Genomic DNA, 20,935 nt, shown 5'->3' with positions numbered 1-20,935 from the left:
CTGGATATGGAGAGACACATTAATAAATCTCACTACAGACATTTCCAGAGTCCTCACCTCTCCAGTTCTGTCCATCTGTTATTCCCATAGATAAGAATGATGTAATGTGACGTCATCAGAATCTCTCACCTCTCCAGTAAGCCGGAAGAGGATCTCTAGGGTGAGGTGTAATATCCTCTCCGCCATCTTGTCTCTGTCCATAGCCATCTTTGGTGGGTAAATCAGGAAATTCTCTTATATAGAAGATCTTCACTGAGAGGCTCCGATATTGTAGAGACCTGAATGAGAAGAAGATGAGCCGATGTAACATCATAAGAATCCTGTGTAATAATACAATTACTGGAGATAATAAGGGAAACATATGAGGAGATTTATTATTTTACAGTATTTAGTTTCCTTCTTTCCATCTCCTAATAAAACCTATATATTTAGGCCACAGACAACAAGCAGTTTCTCCCTCGGAGTCGGCAGCTGAATACGTTCCTCATAGACTCATCTTCCATAACGCTAATTCTCGTCTCATTTCCCGACCCTGGAATCGGCATTAGTAATACTGCAGGAGATATTCATTACACGTGACAGGAGAAATAACTACTTCATGATGAGGACGACATCTTCATCTCCTACTACGGCTCTAGAAACATATTTGGCCAGAGTCGGTCACTGACTCCATCCCCACCGGCCTCTATATGGAGGTTTCCCGTCTTCCCCGCACTGTAATCTTCTATCACGTTAGATCTCAGCTCTGAGTCACACACAGAAGTTTGAGGCTTTTATAAAAAAAATGCTGTTTTGACAAACACCGTGGACAGAAATTATCTGATCCCAAAGTCTCCATGTACAGTGTTTATGGGGTTTATTTCTGGCCTTAGGCTTTCCTATATTGCAAGAAAAACACCAGAAAAATCAGATATTAAAATGTTTCAAAAGAAAATTGGCTCCAACAATTCTTGTAAAAATTAAAAAAAAGACATAAAAAAGAAGGAAACATATTTTATTATTTTGTAACAAGTGAAACATTTTTTTTTTACAAATTAACTATTTTGGGCCCCAGAACATAGATATAGACCGCAGAGAGGGCACAGGAGCGGCTGCAACAAAAACCCTGGCAGTTTAACCACTTGCTGCTGTGAAAAGCAAACATGGCATCTAAGAAGGTGTGACAGAGTTCGGCTGAATGCCCTCTGCCCCCAAGTACTCGATAGTATGGGGCGGTCTAGATACTACAAAAATTACATACCTAATAATGGTGTCTGGGCTGCAATGTGTGAAGGTCTATTAGGCCGGGCCAGAGGTAGCGTCCAATAAGTTACTTTCTAACCTCTGTAGAGGTCTGTACTCACTCGGCTGAGGTTGAGGTCGGCACAGGAATTGCTATTGCTCCAATGTCCAGGAAAGTTTATTTAAACTTCATAAAATGCTCAGGATAGCAAAACAAAAGAACAGCCTTTTCCAGAACACAAAGTGAAAACATAAAGTAAAAAGTCCATACAACATACAGCGGGTCCGCCTGCTCAGGATAGTGTCCAATTCTTTAGCACAGACAAACACACAGGAGATCCACACATTAAGGTCCAGACACTGAATGAGAGACTCGGCCTCCATTTTATCTGCCAAATCGTGCCCCTGGGGTTGGGATATGCGGGCAGTCATTCCCACCCGCTATGGCCGGTGTTCGCAGAGTAGAGAGTGTTGTCGACTATATGTGTCAGGAAAATCCCCCTTGTCAGTAGCTAAAGTCACATGTGGTTAGAGGCTGCTATTAGTGAGAGTGAGGCGGAGAATTCATTGTGTATCTGATATTGGATATTTCACCTCGTAATCACCCTGTTCTGCATTATTCACTGTTGCCATAGTGACCACAATTCCCATTATCAGGGAAATAAATAATTATATTGGTTACTTCCGCCTTGTGTTTGTCGGTGTGTTGTATCCGGTCACCTGATTACAGGGGCATAATGGGGGCATTATACTGTGTGGGGGCATCATATATACTGCATAAGGGGCATATTGGGGGCATTACACTGTGTGGGGCCAAGAAAGGGGCCCTGTACTATGGGAACAATCCGCTCCCTCACTTCCTGTCCTCCATAGTTTGCTTGTATGTATTAATTACAGGAAACAGAAGAAAAACGTTATAATTATTATAAAGGGGCAACAAAAACCTCAAGAGTCTCAGTACTGAAGGGGTTAATGCCCCCCCCCCAGTAATGGGGAATCTCCAGCACTTACCTCCACATATATGGCTGCTCTGTGCACACAGGACCTGTGATGAGGTCACAGGAGGGGAGGAGTCAGTGGGGGTCACATGATCAGGGGCCTCAGGGAATGATATCATTCTGGAGTGAAATCGGTCATGGAGACTTCTCCTCAGTGACATTCCCGCCATTATTCCCCCTCACTACTGGCACAATTACCTCACGCCGCCTTTTCTACACAGTGTTATGTGTGGAATGTAACGTGTGATTTCTCTGGAGACAAATAGGCCCCACACATGAGGGAATTATCACCAGTTACCGGACGTATACATTACCAAAAAATGAAAAGGTCCAATCGTAAATTTAGTCACCTCCAAACGCTAAATTCATCTCAAAATCATCAGAAAATAACTGATGAAATACCGAGGCTAAGACAGATATGGGTATAATAAATATATTTTTATTAACAATAACAATACATAAAAACATATAAAAAAGACAAGGGAATTCCAGAAATACGAAATAACCAATGATCACATTTATGTAAGTGTCCAAAATGTCATAGGACTACGTAGATATCAGAAATAATATACATTAATACATCATATGTTTTTCCACCGTGGTTAAAGTATATTACAAATATATGTTATTTCAACCAGAGGCGGGCAGGGCAAAGCGCTCCTGCTGGCAAAGATTATTTAATTCTTATGCACTTCAATGCATAGTCTCCATGTACATAGAAAGAGTTTTAAAGTGCCTAATGATGTGCAAAAAATTTTTATTTTACTTCCATATACACTTAGACATGCCATGTGTTTCTATCTGGTAAAGTGCTTTGTGCTACATAACAATACCCCTAAATTATACCTGGCAGCAAAATATAGTAAACCAGGCACCATGTAAAGTGCTCTGTGCTATATCCAAAGGTATTTGATACGGGCATAATAGTAGCTCAATCACAACAGAAAAACTAACAAAAATACCAAAGTGCCGCAAAAAAATGACCATGCCCCAGCCTATCAATACTGCTACTTACACTTTCTGTGAGACCATCAGTGACCCCGACAGCGCCGTTTCGCCATATTGGCTTCCTCAAATGGGGGTGTGACTGTGTGTTAGCTGCATCGTACTTTTAAACCCACCCAGGGCGTGTATTCCCAGCTGATTCAAATATCGGCATTGCCGGTGTTCTGTTGCGCATGCGTCGTTTCTCGGGCTTCTTCTCCTGGAAAATGTGACTTCCCTTGCCGCACGCCTGGAACGCAGGCGTGGAGCGCACTGCATCCAGGAAGGGGCGGGGTAGGAAGTCACGGAGTCGCCCTAAACTGCGCATGCGCTCACCGTATGCTGAAAGAACCGGAAAAGAAGGTGAAAGCGAAAAAAACAGGGAATTAAAATTACCGCTATAAGGATATTGCGCCAGCTACTTTACCAGGACAATCCGATACTCAGAACTAAACTTTGAGTATAATACTAAATCTAATATAAATTAGCTAAACATATTTACCACATGAAAAAACGTATAAAAAATTTTTTTTTTTATTAAATATATCTGTCTTTTGATAATATAATAACAATTACTATACACTAAATAACATACAACTTCTTAGTAATCATAATAATAAATATTATACATGAAAAAACATAAGGTATAGAAATTCATGGTGCATCAGGATACATAATTATGTGCAGTTAATAAAAAACAAATAAATAAATGTGGACAAACATATTACTATGCAATAAAAAATGAACATATATAAGTGAAACTTCTTCATCTATAAGTTGCATATCTTCCCCAATATAAAACACCCCTGTGGACCAAGAATCCGGATTATCCAAGTATAAAGCTGGTAAGCCATCCAAAGCATATCATTCTGAACTGGGTAAGTATTTCAGGTAAATATTTTCTCACTATTTAAAAAAGTTACCGGACGTCTAGTATATGGCGGCATATGATTGTGCTATCACCTCCACACCAGGAGCTAAAATGCTGAAATCTCACTTATTTAACCCCTTCCAGTGTCCGGCTAAGGGTCATATATGGCCATGCACCTCTCCAGTCGCTGGGTTTTTTTTGGTAAAAGGATGGAGGGCTGCGTCCATGCTTGGATTTTAGAGAGATTAGTAAAATCACGGTGCCCAATCCCTATACTTTACCCCTTATACCTGACCTGTTTAGCCAATTACCTGGAGATAAACGAGTTTCCAAACTCAACGTGAGAGGGGCATATAACCTTATACATGTACGCCCTGGTGACGGATGGAAGACCGCACTCAATACACCTGAGGGGCAGATTGAACATTTGGTGCTGCCATTCGGGTTAACCAATGCTCCATCAGTCTTTGAACATTTCATAAATTATATGTTTTTCTCACTGGTGGGTAGATTTGCGGGAGTTTACCTGGATGATATATTGAGTTAGGCCGGCGTCACACTGGCGTATTGCATCCGATGCGAGATCATCGGATGCGATATGCTAATGACACTCGGCTCCTGCTCGCAGCAGAGCAGGAGCCGAGTGTCATGCGTCTGTGCTCCGATTCTCTCGCACAGGGAGGATCGGAGCACAGCTGCGGAGGAGGCAGAGAAATGAATTTCTCCATCTCCTCCATTGCTAGGGTCCGCTTAAAACGCACAGCACTCGGATGATATCCGAGTGGTGTGCTCTGTTTCACTCGCACCCATAGGCTTATATGGGTGCGAGTGAGCCGAGAGTTTTCCTCGGTCCGAGACAATCGCAGCATGCTGTGATTGTCTCGGACCGAGGAAAACGGCTGACAAAAAGTCGGCTGCTGGGAGCTGCCCCATAGCTGAATATTGGTCCGAGTGCAATGCGATTTTTTATTATTGCATTGCACTCGGCCGTTTAAAACGCCAGTGTGACGCCGGCCCTACTCACGTACTCTGTAGGAGCATCATGAGCATGTCAGACAGCTGGAGTGGGAAAAACATTACCTGGCAATCCCTTTTTGACATTTCGAATAGAGCTCCATTATTAAAAAATGTCCTAGCACCAAGAAAGATAAAAAAGAAGATGGAAAATTCACTAAAAGTGGCATGTCTTCCAAATAAAATCATTAAAAGCGATATGAAAAATTGTCTATGTTGTCACACGATCTGCCATGGTGTCTCTGAATTCAGCCTTAATTCTACAGGTGAAATTCTCCCGATCAGAAGTCCCATGTCATGTTCCACCAGTTATGTTATATATGTGATTATATGCTAATGTCAGAATTTACATGTGGGAAGGACGACCCAACCCCTCCACAAAAGGCTGAACTTACATTGTTCCAATATTTAATAGGGTTTTCTCAATCATGGGCTTTCACATCTCTTCCCATAGAGGAGATTCCCCCACAGGATCAGAATCGCATTGAACAACTAAATCGGAACGAAACCTTTTGGATTTATAAACTAAGCACCCTTACTCCATATGGACTCAGTGAAATCACAGATGTAGTTTTGTCACCACCTATTTTACTTCATAAATTGTATTTTGTATTATAACATTTTATTGTCATATTCATCATATTATTGGTCTATTCATTGGGGATCTTAATTATTTTAATATTTTTAACATACTTCTAATACATTCATAAATTTGTCATATTTTTTATCACCTTTATTTACAGTTTTAATACATTTCTACTATAATAACACATAGTTTGTTTATATCAAATTGGGCAATTATTATTTTCATATCCCTATATATTCTATATTATATACTACACAGCTGCCACCAATTCCTGTCTGTGTAGTACATTCCCCCAGTGTTTTTCGTTGTCTCTGGCATCCAGAGTGCTCCTCCAATGGATCCTCCGTTCTGTAGCCTGAGGGATCAGCCAACGCTCCTTGTATCACATTATTCACCTCATCTACAACACCTCCTCATTGTCCCTCACTCCCATTCACTACACATTCTATCAGCTTCCACCATAGTAGCTGACCCCGATACATGCTCACTAGGTTTATGTCTCCTGTTACCAGAACAGCCGCGATCAGGAACCAACACGTGCTCTTCGAATAGACAGCCGTCACATACAAGATTCAGTCACATTCTTGTTTTGTCAGCACTTCCATTTCTCACTATATAACACCCCAGGCTGACATTCATTATTATTACTTATCAACCATTGAGTTACATATTCGTCTTCTGGTTCTATGGATTCTTTTCCAATAATCCTATTTTTTCAGTTCGATGCTGATCCATCAAGTTCAGTAGTGGTGCACATGTTTACACCACTATACCTGTGACTTCAGAAACTTACTGATCACAAGTTCACATCTCATATAGGAAACTACTGACAGAACTAAATAAAACCATTTATAAATGATTTATATAATGGCAAGAATTTTTTCTTTAATTTCACATACTGTATTTTTTGTACGAGGCGCATTTTTTTCACAAATTTTTTTTGGGGGAAATGAGGGTGCGTCTTATAGTCCAGATGTACTTACCCAGAGTGTGGCAGCAGCAGGAGTCGGGTGATTCTGCCAGCTTTGTGATGGGAAGAGCGGGTGTTCAGTGGTCCAATGCTGCCGGGCGATGATCTGACTCTCATCCTAAGCTGGTGCTGCAGGTTTGGTGATGCTCAGTGCTGCGGGGGCTCCACCAACATTTTTTGCCCCTGCACTTCCACTGCTGCAATGTGGTGGCCTCCGAGAAAATGGCCAACGAGATCTCATTCAGCACATGCATCGCTTCTGACCGTCATTTTCCCATGGCCACTGCATTCAGCAATGGCTGTGCAGGGGCTCCGGGCTTTCACAAAATGTCGGATGAGCCCTCAAACCACCAAGCTCCGCTGAATCTGCTGCACCAGCCTGGGATGAGAGTATTTTTTAAGGAAAATCTCCATATCCGGTAGTCTTCACCATCAGCACAGGTACAGACACTTTATACATGGATCAACTATTTTGCTTGGTCTGGACCCGTGTTCTGCAGCAGCTGATTTATGTGTTGAACATGTTGCAAAGGCGCAACTGCATCAGGTGAGCATAATACTCCCCTATTTTCATCTTGTCATCGGTTAAGACCTTATTTTGTGCTTCTTTCCAGTATCTTGGTTTCAAGAAATCTCTGTAATGCTTGGTAAAACCAAAAAAGGCCTGCTTGGACATTATCATGGTCCATCTGAAACCCCAATGCAGAAGTCAAATGTCCCAAAAACTGGACCTGCTGTACCTCAAATTGACATTTCTCCAGTTTAGCAAATAAATAGTTGTCAAGTAGAACATGGAGAACCTGTCTGACATTCTCACGATGCTCCTCCAGAACACGCAAGTGACTCAATATATCATCCACATAAATTATCACAAATCTACCTATCAGTGAGAAAAAAATATAATTAACTCCTTTACCCCCAAGGGTGGTTTGCATTTTAATGACTGGGCCAATTTTCACATTTCTGACCACTGTTTTTTTATGAGGTTATAACTCTGGAACGCTTCAACGGATCCCGGTGATTCTGACATTGTTTTCTCGAGACATATTGCACTTCATGTTAGTGGTAAAATTTCCTTGAAATTACTTGAGTATATTTGTGAAAAAAAACGGAAATTTGGCAAAAATTTTGCAATTTTCCAACTTTGAATTTTTATGCCCTTAAATCACAGAGATGTATCACACAAAATACTTAATAAGTAACATTTCCCGCATGTCTACTTTACATCAGCACAATTTTGGAACCAAATTTTTTTTTCTAAGGGAGTTATAAGGGTTAAAAGTTGACCAGCAATTTCTCATTTTTACAACACCATATTTTTTAGGGACCACATCACATTTGAAGTCACTTTGAGGGGTCTATATGATAGAAAATACCCAAAACCACATTCAATAAGTTTATTAACCCTTCAGGTGTTTCACAGGTATTTTTGTAATATTTAAAAAAAATGAACATTTAACATTTTCTCAAAAAATTTATTTCAGGTCCAATTTGTTTTATTTTACCAAGGGTAATAGGTGAACCTGGACCCCAAAAGTTGTTGTACAATTAGTCCTGAGTACGCCGATACCCCATATGTGGGGGTACGACACTGTTTGGGCGCATGGCAGAGCTCGGAAGGGAAGAAGCGCCATTTGACTTTTCAATGCAAAATTGGCTGGACTTGAGATAGGACGCCATGTCTCGTTTGGAGAGCTCAATGTGCCTAAGCAGTGGAAATCCCCCAAAAGTGACCGTGTTTTGGAAAGTAGACCCCCTAAGGAACGTGTCTAGATGTGTGGTGAGCACTTTGAACCCCCAAGTGCTTCACAGAAGTTTATAATGTAGAGCCCTGAAAATTGATTATATTTCAATGATATTTTAGCCCCCAATTTTGCATTTTCCCAAGGGTATCTGGAGAAATTGGACCCTAAAAGTTGTTGTGCAATTTGTCCTGAGTACGCTGATACCCCATATGTCGGAGAAAACGAGTGGGCACATGGCAGAGCTCGGAAGGGAATAAGTGGCGTTTTGAAATGCAGATTTTGATGGAATGGTCTGCAGGCATCACGTTGCGTTTGCAGAGCCCTTGATGTACCTAAACAGTAGAAACCCCCCACAAGTGACCCCATATTGGAAACTAGACCCCCAAGGAACTTACCCAGATGTGCTGTGAGAACTTTGAACCCCCAAGTGTTTCACTAAAGTTTATATAAAGCTGAGCCGTGAAAAGAAAAAATCCTTTTTTTTTCCATAAAAATGATTTTTTAGCCCCCAGTTTTGTATTTTCCCAAGGGTAACAGGAGAAATTGGATCCCAAAAGTTGTTGGCCAATTTGTCCTGAGTACGCTGATACCTCATATGTGGGAGAAAACTACTGTTTGGGCGCATGGCAGAGCGCGGAAGAGAAGAAGTGGCATTTTGGATTGCAGACTTTGATGGAATGGTCTGCGGGCTTCACGTTACGTTTGCATTGCCCCTGGTGTACAGTACAGACCAAAAGTTTGGACACACCTTCTCATTTAAAGATTTTTCTGTATTTTCATGACTATGAAAATTGTAAATTCACACTGAAGGCATCAAAACTATGAATTAACACATGTGGCATTATATACTTAACAAAAAATTGTGAAACAACTGAAAATAAGTCTTATATTCTAGGCTCTTCAAAGTAGCCACCTTTTGATTTGATGACTGCTTTGCACACTCTTGGCATTCTCTTGATGAGCTTCAAGAGGTAGTCACCGGAAATGGTCTTCCAACAATCTTGAAGGAGTTCCCAGAGATGCTTAGCACTTGTTGGCCAGTTTGCCTTCACTCTGCGGTCCAGCTCACCTCAAACCATCTAAGATCAGATGTCATGTTGCATTTGCAGAGCCCCTGGTGTTCCTAAACAGTGGAAAACTCCCAATTCTAACTCTAACCCTAACCCCAACACACCCCTAACCGTAATCCCAACCCTAACCACACCCCTAACCCCGACACACCCCTAACCTAATCCCAACCCTAACCACACCCCTAACCTGAACACACCCCTAACCTGAATCCCAACCCCAACACACCCCTAATCCCAACACACCCCTAACCCTAATCCCAACCCTAACCATACACCTAACCATGACACACCCCTAACCCAACCGTAAACGTAATCCAAACCCTAACCCCAACTCTAGCCCCAACCCTAACTTTAGCCCCAACCCTAACCCTACTGGCAAAATGGAAATAAATTTTATAATTTATAATATTTTATTTTCCCTAACTAAGGCGGTGATAAAGGGGGGTTTGATTTACTATTTATAGTGGGGGTTTTTATAGTGGGTTTTTATGTTTGGCAGCTGTCACACACTAAAAGACACTTTTTATTGCAAAAAATATTTTTTGACAACCTATTTCAGAGTGAACAAAAACTAAAGTATTCCAGTATTTTAATATTTTAAAAGCAATTTATAATAGATTAGAATATAAAACGGAGAAAAACTGACAACAAAACTATACAATATCATATATCAAAAAAATAAGTGTAGAAAACAGATCTGATAATAATGTAAAAGATACCAGACACAATATACCCAAGAAGGGGAACAATCCCTCAAGTGAAACTATGCAGTCTACCTAGACTCAATAAAGTGCTTGTGCAAATCCAGTAGTCTTTCAAGACGACAAAGTACATTAGGGGCTTTGTAAAATACCAGTACCAGTGTAGAGATGATCTGTAGCTCACAGGGACTCCGACTCCAACGTACGTTTCGCCACCGTGGCTTTTTCAAGGAGTGAAGAGGGAGTGAAAATGGGGACTTTTTATATATACTCCCAGCCAATCAAATGGAATATAGTAGATCATGTGACCAATATAAAAAAAATATAAACAATTACATAGATGTCCAATGAGGATGGGGTCCCCTGAGGAACTCCAGATATTTATGAATCATCTGAATGATAATGACTTGAATCTACATCTGACATATAAGTCAGGAAGACTTGATATGGAATTTTTGGACATTCTCCTTAAAGTTTATGAATTGGGGTTTGTCCATACGGATGTCTTCCGAAAACCTACCTCAACTAATAGTCTACTCCATTTCTCATCATCGCATCAACTTAGCCTTATCCAAGGTATACCTGTGGGACAGTTTTTACAGATGCGACGCATCTGTTCTGATGAAGTTTCTTTTGAAAAACAAAGTAGAGATTTAAGTGCAAGATTTGTCGAAAGAGGATACTCTTCACAATGTATCGAACGAGGTTATTGGCGGGCAAAGAAGACTGATCGGGCTCAAGCACTCAATAAACAGAGGTTGGCAACCCAGAGTGAAGACAAGGTACAATATATTCAATCTTTCAATTGCAGATGGCATGAGGTCAGAGATATTTTATCAAAACATTGGCGAATTCTGCAACTGGATCCTGTTTTAACTCAATATTTACCTCCTAAATCATCTGTGACATACAGAAGATCCTCGAATTTCCGTGATTCTCTGGTACACAGTCACTACATTAAAAGAAAGACTGATAACCCATTTGGTTCACGAGGTCCTAAGTGGGGTTGTCATCCATGTGGATCCTGTGTGGCGTGTCCCAATATTGAAAGGTGTACTGATTTCTCTAGTGCTGATGGGGATAAGACATACAATATTCTCTATCCAATAACATGTACTACAACAGCGGTCATTTACTGTGCCAGCTGTCCATGTAACCTCAAATATATAGGTTTAACCTCAAGGGAATTTAGACGGAGAGTGAGGGAACATGTATTGGATATTAAGGCGGCACAGACCACTCATGATTAGTGTTGAGCGATACCGTCCGATACTTGAAAGTATCGGTATCGGAAAGTATCGGCCGATACCGGCAAAGTATCGGATCTAATCCGATACCGATACCCGATACCAATACAAGTCAATGGGACTCAAGTATCGGACGGTATCCCTGATGGTTCCCAGGGTCTGAAGGAGAGGAAACTCTCCTTCAGGCCCTGGGAACCATATTAATGTGTAAAATAAACAATTAAAATAAAAAATATTGCTATACTCACCTCTCCGACGCAGCCTGGACCTCAACCGAGGGAACCGGCAGCGTTCTTTGCTTAAAATGCGCGCTTTTCCTTCCTTCCGTGATGTCACGGCTTGTGATTGGTCGCGTGCCGCCCATGTGGCCGCGACGCGACCAATCACAGCAAGCCGTGACGTAATTTTCAGGTCCTTCTAAGCATTCAGTATTTTAAAATTACGTTCCGGCTTTGTGATTGGTCGCGTCGCGGTCACATGGGCGACGCGACCAATCACAAGCCGTGACGTCACGGGAGGCAGGACACGCGCGCATTTTAAAATGCGCGCGTGTCCTGCCTCCCGTGACGTCACGGCTTGTGATTGGTCGTGTCGCCCATGTGACCGCGACGCGACCAATCACAAAGCCGGAACGTAATTTTAAAATCCTGAAGGACCTGAAATTACGTCACGGCTTGCTGTGATTGGTTGCGTCGCGGCCACATGGGCGACGCGACCAATCACAAGCCGGGACGTCACGGGAGGCAGGACACGCGCGCATTTTAAAATGCGCGCGTGTCCTGCCTCCCGTGACGTCACGGCTTGTGATTGGTCGTGTCGCCCATGTGACCGCGACGCGACCAATCACAAAGCCGGAACGTAATTTTAAAATACTGAATGCCTAGAAGGACCTGAAAATTACATCACGGCTTGCTGTGATTGGTCGCATCACGGCCACATGGGCGGCACGCGACCAATCACAAGCCGTGACGTCATGGAAGGAAGCAAACGCGCGAATTTTAAGCAAAGAACGCTGCCGGTTCCCTCGGTGAGGTCCAGGCTGCGTCGGAGAGGTGAGTATAGCAATATTTTTTATTTTAATTCTTTATTTTACACATTAATGTTGTTTCGATACCGATACCCGATACCACAAAAGTATCGGATCTCGTTATCGGAATTCCGATACAGCAAATATCGGCCGATACCCGATACTTGCGGTATCGGAATGCTCAACACTACTCATGATATTGAATCTCTTAAGACTCTGCCAAAGCATTTTAAGTTGTTCCATCAATGCAATGGCTCCTTATTACGGGTTAGAGGTATTGACCATGTTGTTCTCAGTATCAGAGGTGGTGATATTAAGAAACGTTTGGCCCAAGTTGAAGATAAATGGATTTTTAGATTAAATACATTGGCACCGAATGGTCTGAATGAGCAAATGTCTTTTAGTGCTTTTTTATGAGATTTTACTAATTTTTTCTTTTCTTTTTTAGATTCTGCTTTTTAGCTCTATCCATGATTTTGGATGGAATCCCATATATGTTATCTTTTATTTGTCTATTTAAATAAATATATATGCTAATTTGAATTTTTGTCTTTGTCACTTTGCACTCGGTCGCACGTGTGCGTCACTGCACTTTATTATTATTTATTGTTATAGCGCCATTTATTCCATGGCGCTTTACATGTGAGGAGGGGTATACATAATAAAAACAAGTACAATAATCTTAAACAATACAAGTCATAACTGGTACAGGAGGAGAGAGGACCCTGCCCGCGAAGGCTCACAATCTACAAGGGATGGGTGAGAATACAGTAGGTGAGGATAGAGCTGATCGTGCAGCGGTTGGTTGATCGGTGGTTACTGCAGGTTGTAGGCTTGTCGGAAGAGGTGGGTCTTCAGGCTCTTTTTGAAGGTTTCGATGGTAGGCGAGAGTCTGATGTGTTGTGGTAGAGGGTTCCAGAGTTGGGGTGATACGCGAGAGAAATCTTGTATACGATTGTGGGAAGAGGAGATAAGAGGGGAGTAGAGAAGGAGATCTTGTGAGGATCGGAGGTTGCATGTAGGTAAGTACCGGGAGACGCGGTCACAGATGTATGGAGGAGACAGGTTGTGGATGACTTGTAGCACTTTTATTTATTTATTCATTTATTATTATTTTTTGCATATACTTATATTCAGCATCTGTCACTTATTTATTGTACTTGGTATCTATTATATTTAAGATGTATAGTCCGTCCTTGGGCCTCTAAAGTAGCACTATTCTTAGAGTCTCTTTTTGGATGTTCACAAGCGGTATGCTTCTTCCGCTTGTACGCATGACCTAAACGGGCTGATCATTGTATTTATTTTTTATTATGCATTGTCACAGGCCGTTGTGCCATACATATATTTAACCGGCTTTAATATGTTGTCTTTGTTGGATTTTGTGAGATAATCTGCTTTTTAATGAACAGACCTGGGTTCTCGGGGTGGTGACACGAGCCACGGTACGTCACTTCCGGTTCGGCGGTGGCAGCCCGGGGCTTGCGTTCCACCTTTAGACGCAGGTTAATCACGCGATAGCTTGATGTGACCTCTAAGGCCGGAGACACACTGGTGCGAGATACGGCCGAGTCTCGCTGGTTAAAAGCAAGCTGTGGCACCTGCACTCCGGAGCGGAGCGTGCGGCTCCATGTATTGCTATGCAGCTGCACGCTCCGCTCCGGAGTGCAGGTGCCACAGCTTGCTTTTAACCAGCGAGACTCGGCCGTATCTCGCACCAGTGTGTCTCCGGCCTAAGGTGAAATGTAACATCCGCTCTTGTGGCGGAGGTCTATGATGTAGATTTACCTCGTGATTTCCTATTGTTTATACATTGTGACTCCTATTGCGGTACGTCACTTCCGGTTTCGGCCTGCGCTGTGCAGTATATGTAATTTATTTCTGAATGTATTTTATCATTATCTGTCTTAGTTATGAATGCGCGATTGATCTGAATTAATGTAGTGATGGATTCCACACATTTTAGTCTATGTAATTGTTTATTTTTTTTTATATTGGTCACATGATCTACTATATTCCATTTGATTGGCTGGGAGTATATATATAAAAAGTCCCCATTTTCACTCCCTCTTCACTCCTTGAAAAAGCCACGGTGGCGAAACGTACGTTGGAGTCGGAGTCCCTGTGAGCTACAGATCATCTCTACACCGATACTGGTATTTTACAAAGCCCCTAATGTACTTTGTCGTCTTGAAAGACTATTTACTGGATTTGCACAAGCACTTTATTGAGTCTAGGTAGACCGCATAGTTTCACTTGAGGGATTGTTCCCCTTCTTGGGTACATTGTGTCTGGTTTCTTTTACATTATTATCGGATCTGTATTCTACACTTATTTTTTTGATATATGATATTGTATAGTTTTGTTGTCAGTTTTTCTCCGTTTTATATTCTAATCTATAATAAATTGTTTTTAAAATATTAAAATACTGGAATGCTTTAGTTTTTGTTCACTCTGAAATAGGTTGTCTATTATTATTTAGTGGACATTATTCACTTGGTGTGAATTTTCTTTGTTGTTATGTAAAAAAATATTTTTTGCGTTACCACATTCTGACAGAGAACATGTTTCCATATTTTGGTCCTCAGAGTCATGTGAGGTCTAGTTTTTTGCGGGACGAGTTGATGTTTTTATTGGTATCATTTTCGGGCACATAACATTTTTTGATCACTTTTTATTCTGATTTTTGTTAGGCAGAATGAACAAAAAACAGCAATTCATGAATTTCTTTTGGGGGGGCGTTATACCATTCTGCGTTTGGTAAAATTGATAAAGCAGTTTTATTCTTCGGGTCAGAACGATTACAGCGATACCTCATTTATATCTTTTTTTTATGTTTTGGCGTTATTATACAATAAAAACTTTTATAGAAAAAATAATTAATTTTGCATCGCTTTATTCTGAGAACTATAACTTATTTACTTTTTCCGCTGATGACGCTGTATGGTGGCTCGTTTTTTGCGGGACAAGATGACGTTTTCGGCGGTACCATGTTTATTTATATTCGTGTTTTTGATCGCGTGTTATTTCACTTTTTGTTCGGCGGTATGATGATAAAGCATTGTTTTTTTGGCTACGTTTTTTTTTACGGTGTTCACTGAAGGGGTTAACTAGTGGGACAGTTTTATAGGTTGGGTCCCATTTTGGATCTGGGGCCTTGAGGGAGGAGGATGGAGGAGACGCTTGGAGCAACATGATCACATCGCATTGCTCCGAGGGTCTCAGGGAAGCACGCAGGGAGCCCCCTCCCTGCGCGATGCTTCCCTATGCCGCCGGAACACTGCAATCATGTTTGATCGCAGTGTTCCAGGGGTTAATGTGCCAGGAGTGGTCCGTGACCGCACCTGGAACATAGTGCCGGATGTCAGCTGTGATAGTCAGCTGACACCCGGCCGGGAGCGCAGCTGATCGGTGATGAAGTACTATCCCGTCGGTGGTCGTAGGAGCCCAGACCACCTCGATGGGATAGTACGTCTAATGTCAGAAAGGGGTTAATGAAATTTTCAAAGACTGCTGAAACATTGGTTTATCCGAAAGGCAGCACAAAATTTTCAATATGACCTTCAGGTGTATTGAATGCGGTCTTCCATTCGTCACCATGGCATATATGTATAAGGCTATGTGCACATGCTGCAGATTTTGCTGCGGATCTGCAGCAGTTTTCCATGAGTTTACAGTACCATGTAAACCTATGGAAAACAAAATCCGCAGAGCACATGCTGCAGAAACAACCATGCGGAAACGCAGCGGTTTAAATTCCGCAGCATGTCAATTCTTTGTGCGGGTTCTGCAGTGGTTTACACCTGCTCCACAATAGGAATCCGCACAAAAACCACGGAAAAACCGCGGTAAATCGACAGGGCGGTTTTCCTGTGGATTTACCAAAAACAATGTGGAAAAATCCGCACACCATTCCGCAGCGCGTGCACGTAGCCTCAGGCTTTATGCCCCTCTCACGTTGAGTTTGAAAAATCATTTAAATCCAGATAATTGGTTAAACAGGTCAGTTATAAGAGGTACAGGATAGGGATTGTGCACCGTGCTTGTATTAATCTCTCTAAAATCCAAGCATGGACGCAGCCCTCCATCCTTTTACCAAAAAACCCATAACCGCGACTGGAGAGGTGCATGGCCGTATATGACCCTTAGACAAACTCTGGAAGGGGATAAGCGAGATTTCGGCATTTCAGCTCCTGGTGTGGAGTCGATAGCACAATCATATGCCGCCATATACTAGACGTCCGGTAACTGGTGATAATTCCCTCATGTGTGGGGTCTATTTGTCTCCAGAGAAATCACACGTTACATTCCACACATAACACTGTGTAGAAAAGGCGGCGTGAGGTAATTGTGCCAGTAGTGAGGGGGAATAATGGCGGGAATGTCACTGACTGAGGAGAAGTCTCCATGTAGGGTCTTACTCTTCACTGCAGATATCATTCCCTGAGGCCCCTGATCATGTGACCCCTGACTCCTCCCCTCCTGTGACCTCATCACAGGTCCTGTGCGAACAGAGGAGCCATATATATCGTGAGCGTCTCTGCAGGTGGAGGTAGGTGGAGATTCCCCATTACTGAGCGCGGGAGACATTAACCCCTTCTGCACTAAGACTCTTTTGGGGTTTTGTTGCCACTTTATAAGAATCATAACGTTGTTGTTCTGCTTCCTGTAATAGATACACACGACCCAACTATGGAGGACAGGAAGTGAGGGAGCGGATTGTTCTCCTAGTACAGGGCCCCTTTCTTGGCCCCACACAGTGTAATGCCCCCAATATGCCCTGTAAGCAGGGTTCTGCCCCACACCCAGCTGCCTCAGGCACTTTACCATGAGCTGGTACCTCAGATTCTTCCCCGCACCCCTTTCCTTTGCTTGGCGCCAAATCTGTTCTGCCTTTGGGGCTCTGGCCTTTATAATATCAGTAATCTGCATCATCAAGGTACCATCTAGACCAGGGTGGGGAACCTTTTTCCAGCCGGGGGCCATTTCGAAAATTCTACCATCATTCGGGGGCCACACAAAAATGGTCACCTTGAAAATTACCCCAGTATATTTAGTCAAACAATTAATTACGGTAACTCACCCTTAATGTGACGTCTGGAGCTGCTTCTCTTTGGTGCAGCTGTGATGTTAGGTGATACTGATCATGTTGCTTCTCACATAGGAGACGCTGAGAACGCTGTATATACATCACATAGGAGATGCTGAGACAGCTGTATATACACCACATAGGAGATGCTGAGACTGCTGTATATACAGTCATGGCCAAAAGTATTTACACCCCTGCAATTCTGTCAGATAATACTCATTTTCTTCCTGAAAATGATTGCAAACACAAATTCTTTGGTATTATTATCTTCATTTAATTTGTCTTAAATGAAAAAACACAAAAGAGAATGAAGCAAAAAGCAAAACATTGATCATTTCACACAAAACTCCAAAAATGGGCCAGACAAAAGTATTGGCACCCTCAGCCTAATACTTGGTTGCACAACCTTTAGCCAAAATAACTGCCACCAACCGCTTCCGGTAACCATCAGTGAGTTTCTTACAATGCTCTGCTGGAATTTTAGACTATTCTTCTTTGGCAAACTTCTCCAGGTCCCTGATATTTGAAGGGTGCCTTCTCCAAACCGCCATTTTTAGATCTCTCCACAGGTGTTCTATGGGATTCAGGTCTGGACTCATTGCTGGCCACCTTAGAAGTCTCCAGTGCTTTCTCTCAAACCATTCTAGTGTTTTTTGAAGTGTGTTTTGGGTCATTGTCCTGCTGGAAGACCCATGACCTCTGAGGGAGAAACAACTTTCTCACACTGGGCCCTACATTATGCAGCAATGGCGGTAGGCAGCCACGAGCAATCGCTCTGGAGTCCAGAAATCACCCTACTGAGCATGCTCATGATGTGTCAATGTCTCATTAGTGGTTGGTCGTCAGCTGTTCTGGTGATGTGGCAACTCCGGATTGGTCCACGGACAAGGTCCTGCCTGACTGGACCTGAGCTTTACATATAAAAGGCTAGTATCACCTTCTTTCTATGTGTGAATGAGACATTGCAACAGTGTGGTCCTTGTCAGGAGGTGCTCAGGGTTGGAGGTAAGCCGTTAGAATTCCGGCACCTCCGAAGAGGAGTTTGTCTGTTTGGATTCAGGGCTGTCGTATAGCCGTTAGAATTCCAGCACCTTTGGAGAGGAGTTGGTTGAGTGCTGTTGCTGACTGTGTAACCACTGTTTGCTATTTATCCCGTTAGTGGGCTTCAATCCCGTGAGGTTAACAGGGATCACATCTAGCATCATATCTGCTTCATTACTGTGTGCGAGTGACACAGCTCTATTGCAGAGCATCTACTTTGTTACTGTGTGCAAGTGACAGCTTTATTTCAGAGTATCTACTTCGTTACTGTGTGCGAGTGACACAACTCTATAGCAGAGCATCTATTCTGTTTCTGTTTGCGAGTAACACAGCTTTGTGTGCTGTTCACTGAGTGACGTGTAACTCAGTGCGAGCTAGCAAGCAATCGCTGTGTGTTCTGCAATTGTTCACATTAGCTGCAGTTTTACATCTCTGCACAGTGGACCCTGGGTTGTGATTGCACTTTATTAATCTTATTTACTGCAATCCGGCAACCCTAACACCCACTACATGCATAATATGATATCATCTACCCCCCTGACAACCTCACAGCTAATTAATAAATGCTCACATTGCCTCATTCTTAGTTCTCATAGTTGGATAAGCAGGAGTGTATTGTGATGGTGGGATATGGTTTGTGGGTATTATTTTGTTTTTGTATTAATATTTTACTGATTTTCATGGTGTTCTCTTGTAGGATGGGTTGTTATTTGCTAATTGATGAATGGCTGTAGTTGTCATCTGATATCCCCCCCCCCCACAGTACTGTACTGTTATCTTTCCACAGGGTCAGTGAATCATGTTTGCTAATATGCTAATGACGTATTGAACTAGCTTGTTGAAACAATGAGCCCCTGCGACCTTCCCCCACAACCTGTGAATAAAGAGAGGGACTTTTAAAATATCAGTGAGGTGAGACATGAGAGCAGATCGTGTGTGGAACAGCACCTCAGAGAAAAAGAAGAGTATATGGACTATATTATATGCTGTCTGCTGGATTGTGGGACTTTCATTTCCCAGGGCTTTTATCCTGTTACTGAATTGTATTCGGGTTCTGGACTATCTTATCCTTTGTGTAGTGGATTGTATATGGACCTTTCATATTTTTGCCTAAATAAAGGACTTGGGATTGTTCAATCTTCTCATGATCTGTTGATTGTGTGATATCGCAGAAGGACCCTGTGACAACTAGTGGCAGCAGTGGGACAGAGCGTAACCAAATGGAGAACCACACACAAAGTGAGTACAGAAATTGGACTGTATCCAGTTTATAGGAGAGAGCCAGAGACCTGGGTCTTAACTACCAGGGACTGACTAAAGAGGTCTTATTTGATCTACTATTGGGTACTAGCCAGATCACCTACTCCCATATGTCTGAAGGACAAGTGCAAAAGATGAGGACCCCACCCCAAAAAGCCAGTGGGTGGTGTAGTACGAAGAAGAGGTGGCAGATCTGGGTCCAGGCGTGTCTCAGGAGTATAAGGAGGAGGCTGCTCGCCGAGCACAGCGGAGACAAGAAGCAATGGAGATCTAAATGGGGAGTAATGTAATGTGGAGTGTAAACCCCACGATCTGGGATCACCCGGACAAACTTTAAGCCATTTGATGAGACTTCCGGAGATGTGGAGGGGTTCTTCAAGGACTTTAAGCAGCAGTGTGCTGCTGGCTGGATGCGTTTATTAGTGGGACTCCGGAACGGAAGCGCAGCGGAGGATTACGGAACTATTGACTCCCAGCGGATGTAAGGATTCCGGACTTTCCTTGTGCCTGTTCGTCATGATCCAAGATGGAGTCTTGGATCTCACCGTCATGGAACTTCCTGTCTGTCCTGATTAAGTCCGGGTCGTTTTTTCTCTTGTGCCTGAGTATTTTGTGCTGTTGGATCCTGAGCTTCTGCCTGTTTGCTGGTGAACTCCCGGCTTCTGCTGTTCTTTACTCGGTGGTCTGCCTCGCCACGTTCAGCTGCCTTCCATCTCCTGTGTGCACCTGGATCCTGACCAGGGTTATCTTGGGTGCTGCCTCTCACCTCTGGGACTGCTGTGACGGGCAGCACACCAGAGGAAGGATCAACCTTGTTTGCAAAACTTGTCCCAGTGTTGTGCCTCCTTGCACAACCACTCCAGGTGAGCAAGATTCAAGTTGTACTTTTCTCACCAAGAAAGATTTACTCATCTGCTATGCTTAGATAGCGCTCTCCATCTTTTTCCCTTCATCCTCTCTTTCCCAGGACTTCATTCTCACAACGCACCATCTGCGTATTATTGAACTTTCACAAACAAGTGCTGTGCGCACGTGTGATCATGTTATTGCTGGACTTCCACTTTTAAGTACTGTGTACATTCCCTCTACACTTTTGCTGAATTCCCAGGTT

General features: G+C 42.7%; 2 protein-coding genes across 3 annotated transcripts in view; one reads left to right on the top strand and one right to left on the bottom strand.

Moving 5' to 3' along the window:
- LOC143766681 (uncharacterized) overlaps positions 1-2,279 on the bottom strand; it is a 60,999-nt gene extending 58,720 nt beyond the window's left edge. Inside the window, exons 1-2 of one of the 2 annotated variants that reach the window (XM_077254535.1) lie at positions 2,233-2,279; positions 130-878 (exon numbers count right to left, since the gene is read on the bottom strand). In XM_077254535.1, coding sequence (XP_077110650.1) covers positions 130-207 — 78 coding nt within the window. In that variant the 5' untranslated portion in view covers positions 208-878; positions 2,233-2,279. The remainder of the gene's footprint in view (positions 1-129; positions 879-2,232) is intronic. The other variant, XM_077254534.1, reaches the window with a different exon arrangement.
- A 14,670-nt stretch (positions 2,280-16,949) lies between these two features.
- LOC143766643 (uncharacterized) overlaps positions 16,950-20,935 on the top strand; it is a 41,671-nt gene continuing 37,685 nt past the window's right edge. Inside the window, exon 1 of the mRNA XM_077254455.1 lies at positions 16,950-16,986. The gene's annotated coding sequence lies outside the window, so the exon portion shown is untranslated. The remainder of the gene's footprint in view (positions 16,987-20,935) is intronic.

Source organism: Ranitomeya variabilis, chromosome 4 (genome assembly GCF_051348905.1).
Source record: "Ranitomeya variabilis isolate aRanVar5 chromosome 4, aRanVar5.hap1, whole genome shotgun sequence".
NCBI classification, from domain to species: Eukaryota; Metazoa; Chordata; class Amphibia; order Anura; family Dendrobatidae; genus Ranitomeya; species Ranitomeya variabilis.
Note: the sequence above shows the minus strand (reverse complement) of the source record. Positions and strands in the feature narration are given on the sequence as shown.